At 45.1% G+C, this 4,263-nt stretch overlaps 1 protein-coding gene across 1 annotated transcript in view; it reads right to left on the reverse strand.

Moving 5' to 3' along the window:
- LOC104159943 (neural cell adhesion molecule L1-like protein) overlaps window positions 1-4,162 on the reverse strand; it is a gene marked incomplete at its 5' end in the record, with an annotated part of 16,678 nt that extends 12,516 nt beyond the window's left edge. Inside the window, 4 exons of the mRNA XM_009697972.1 lie at window positions 268-390; window positions 618-822; window positions 982-1,097; window positions 3,940-4,162. Coding sequence (XP_009696274.1) covers window positions 268-390; window positions 618-822; window positions 982-1,097; window positions 3,940-4,162 — 667 coding nt within the window. The remainder of the gene's footprint in view (window positions 1-267; window positions 391-617; window positions 823-981; window positions 1,098-3,939) is intronic.
- Window positions 4,163-4,263: the final 101 nt, after the last annotated feature.

The raw sequence follows: 4,263 nt of genomic DNA on the forward strand, positions 1-4,263 counted from the left end.
TACATCAGAAAAGTGCGTGGAAAACTTTTTGCTCTGGAAGATGACTACAGCCTGCCCTCTACCAGGCTGTGTGCACATCGCAGTTCAAAACATGCCGTTCTGATGCTACGGCTGTTATTACGGATGTCAGAAATAGCCCTTCTCTTCAGTCTTGGTTTTAAATAACTCTGCATATATAACTCTTTTTTTTTTTTCTTTTCTTTTTTCCTAATGTTATTCCAACTAATAATTCTTAAATTCTACAGTCAGAGTAAAACAAGCACATACTTATCTGGTATTGTAAAACGTAGCCAGTAAGGTGGCCATTTGCTTTCTTGGGAAGTCCCCAGGACAGAGTGACGGAGTCCTTGTCGAAGTTCAGGATCCTTAGAAAACGTGGTTGTTCGGGGACTGGAAGATACAGGGATCAGCTTTCAGAGAAGAAGACTGAACAGGTCTGTCTCTACACATACTTGTTAAATGAGGATATAGCTTAGCTCTACACCTACAGTTCCTCTTTCTAGTGTTTTACGAATATTGGAGATTTTACAATCACTTTAAATAAGGAAATCAACTTGCTTGTTACGTGGATGATTTCTATTTATGTCCCTCTAGCCCATATTCTCATTTTGCCTTACCTCCTTCTGGAGTTTCAAACACGACGGGCGAGCTTTCCGGGCCATCTCCTTTGGTGTTGTAAGCCAGAACAGTCAAGCGGAATTCACTGAAGGGCTCTAGACCGGGAATCATCCCATAGTTTCTCTCTCCTATAAACGTTAGGAAGTGTTTCTCTGGGTGATGCCTTTTTCCATCCAGCATGCTTTTTGTTTTCCACCAACTGACCTGCATTGAGATTGGTATTTCTATAACAAATTATGTTGTATGGGGCTGAACACGATATTGATTTCTCTCATCTTCCCAGAAACGAGAGATTGCAATCTATCCTTGATCTGGGATTCGTTTATTCAACAATATACAAATATTTAAAGAGAAATTTGTAACCTTATAGCCTCTTAAATGTCCACGAACTCTGTCCCTTGGTATTCCAAACCAGAAGACTTTGACGAGCGTGCTGTTCACAATATCCACCGACACGCCGGAAGGAGCGGCATCTGGAACTGTAAAAACAAAAGTGCTGCATATTAAAGGCGCTTACAAGAGCTCAGTTTCACACTGTTCACAGCTACAGGGCTTGGCTTTCCAGCTCAAGCTGTGGCAGTTACGCAGTCTTACTGCAGGCAAGAAAAAAGCCATTCCACCTGCATCCAGTGGCTGAAATGTGCTAATAAACATTATTTTGCCATATCAGGGCCTTCTGCTGAGGGCTGGAATACAGGTGCACTGGGACATATGAATTTCTACACCAGTATTTATGATTTCCTGTTTCAAGTAATGCTTACAGCAGTGAGAAGAATAAAAAAAAATGATTAACACAGTACTCAACAAGGCAATCAGGAAGGTTGTTTTTTTTTTTTTTATAATCAATTTCATTTTACAACTAAGCTCATTAAACAGTAGGATTTTAATCACTACACAACACAGAGAGCTATTAGAGCGCCTGAAAGAAAGAGGTTTGATCCACTGACAATGGAATTGCAAGGAAGATTTTCCACCGATAGGTATACAATTAGATCCATCACAGACACACAAGGAAAATACACATAGAATCATAGAATCATTATGGTTGGAAGAGACCTCAAAGATAAGTCCAACCATATACCCAACGCCACCATGCCTGCTAAACCCACTAAACCATGTCTTGAAGTGCCACATCTAAACGTTTTTTGAACACCTCCAGGGATGGTGACTGCACCACCTCCCTGGGGAGCCCATTCCAATGCTTAACAACTCTAACAGTGAAGAAGTCCTTTCTAATGTCCAGCCTGAACCTTCCCTGGCACAACTTGAGACCGAAATGCTGCGGGATTTCTTTCTGTTGTCACTTTTCACCACCTCTTCTGCCATACACACTACAGGGGAGAGCAGATGCCCCACCAAATCTTCCTGTTGGCCACCTCTGAGTGCACAGTGGGGATTCTCCTGTCTGAACAGCACCAAGACCTTTCCCAGCACCAAAGCGTTATGCTGGTGAAACACCAGGAAGCACTTGCCAGGTTGTGAACATCAAACTGGTCCATTCAGGGCTGATAACGCAGAGCTCGGTGCGCTCACTCAACAAGAGGAGTTCTCCAGAGAGCCCACCTTAGGATTTGCTCCCCTCTGTACAGTTGGTAACATTTTTTACATCTATGGTTATCACAGTAACTTTACTGACAGTTTCAAGTCACCTACCATGGATCACGATACTCCACAACGGCTTCTGCGAGAAGCTGCAGCAAGTGGAGAGGTGGGAGCAGCAGCACCAATGTTACTGCTACTGGGGAGTGATGGCTGCGGGATGCGGTGGGTTAAATCAAGGACGTGGCTGTCTGGTCATTTTAATAAGCAGCCAAATATGTGCTTGTCTTAGTTGGCTAATCCACTGTGGAGTTTTCAAAGCCCATTCAAGCTGTCAGTTTATTTCATTCTTAGGAAAACAACTTAAAGATTTCAGATTCTGCACGGGATGAAAACTGTCTGACTTTAACTAATAAAATTAATCTGCCGATCTGAACCATGGACCGTTCGCTGGCCCTTCTGGCCCCTCTTTGCCAACAGCTCCCAGCCCCTGCTGCCAAATGTTTGCAAATGTAATAAGCATTTGCATTTGGGATCAAGGAAGCTTGGCGCTCCACGCTAGCTGGCCACCATGCTGTTTACTCCCTTGCTGATTTAAATCCTTAATTTCTACAAAAAAGATTCCTTTTTTCAGTGGTGTTAGCGCTTAACTGGGTTGCTTCCTAAAGTGAGGCTTGGCATTGCTTTACTGCAGCTGGATACATTCCCAGTCCTCCAAATACCTTCTCTAGTCATGCAGTGAACACCAAAGGGGACAGGCTGCTGTTCAGAGATGTTGAGGTGGCCTCAGAAGTGACATTATCCAGTGCCCCACGGACACAGCAGGGCTGTTGCATCCCGTGTGCCACCGGCATTAATTCTATTAGCAGGGCAATCCGCCCCTATGTTCACCTCTCCTAATGAGACGTGATTATTAAAGCCCATTGTGAAGCTGGAGCTTGAAGAGCATGTGCAAAGGGCGGGTATCATATCACAAGCGGTTGTTGTCATTTCAGAGCAGCCCAGGGTATCTATTTTGTGAAAATAGATGGCAAGGGGAGAAAGCCTCTTTGTTTGATTTGGTCTGGATGATGCACCGCAGGCCAGGCAGAGTCCAAAATCAGAGGTGGGCAGGCACTGAGAAGACCCAGGGAGGGAGCCTGGAGCAGGAGCAGATCCAAAGCAAAGCCTTACAGTGGAGGAAGACCTCTCCCGAGACACAGGGAGGCCTGAGAGAGGGCTGTGTCATGCGGGAGCCATGGAAAGCCACTGGACAGAAACCGAGACTGGAGAAGAGGACCCGTTCTTCAAGGACTCAATGGACAAGGGAACACCCAGGATACATGGGAATGTGGCATCATCTATAAATTCACTACAACGCCCAGTGCCTGAGTGTTTACACCTAATTGCCGGAGTATTTAACTTCTCACAGTGTTAAACTGTTGAATCGGGTCCCAGACAAGCTAAAGATTTTTTTCCCACCAAGTACAACACAATGACTGCTACACTTCATAGACTTCTTATGGACTGTGGCCTTCAAACAAGTATCCACATTAAGCCAGCAACTGAGATTAATGAAAGCACAAGTGACCTTTCCAAAAAACCCCTCAAACTCGAGCAAGCTGGCATCCACAGCAGCCAGCATCAGTCATATCTGTGTCTCATGTAGCCCATCACGCTGAGCGCTGCCATTTAAGCGGTTTTAGCCATAGGCTTCCTAATCCATCACTCCATATCCGATCGTTTTGCATCACAAGAATCCCCCACGCAGCGTATTTTTACATGAAAGTTTCCGCTCCTTACCATCCTCTCCTGAATATCCGATGGTAACGTTTGGTTCAGGACCGGATCCTAAATTATTTACTGCTTGGACTTTGATCTCATAAGGCACAAAGGTGGGAGTGTTTCGCAGGGTCAGAGAATGCTTCTTCACCGTCTCCTCATTCCAGTCCGCCTCGACTCCCCGCTGCCGCCAGCTGACTTTGTATTCCAGCCCCGGCCCGTTCCTCTCCACAGGTTTCAATGGCTGTGGAAGAAGTTAAAAGAGATCTTTTCTGCCTTTGTTGCGCTAATCACAAAATAGCAGCTGAGAGGAAGGGCAAATAATTTTGGAGAGTGTGTTACAAC

This window comes from Cariama cristata, unplaced genomic scaffold (assembly GCF_000690535.1).
Source record: "Cariama cristata isolate BGI_N322 unplaced genomic scaffold, ASM69053v1 scaffold33273, whole genome shotgun sequence".
Classification (NCBI taxonomy): domain Eukaryota; kingdom Metazoa; phylum Chordata; class Aves; order Cariamiformes; family Cariamidae; genus Cariama; species Cariama cristata.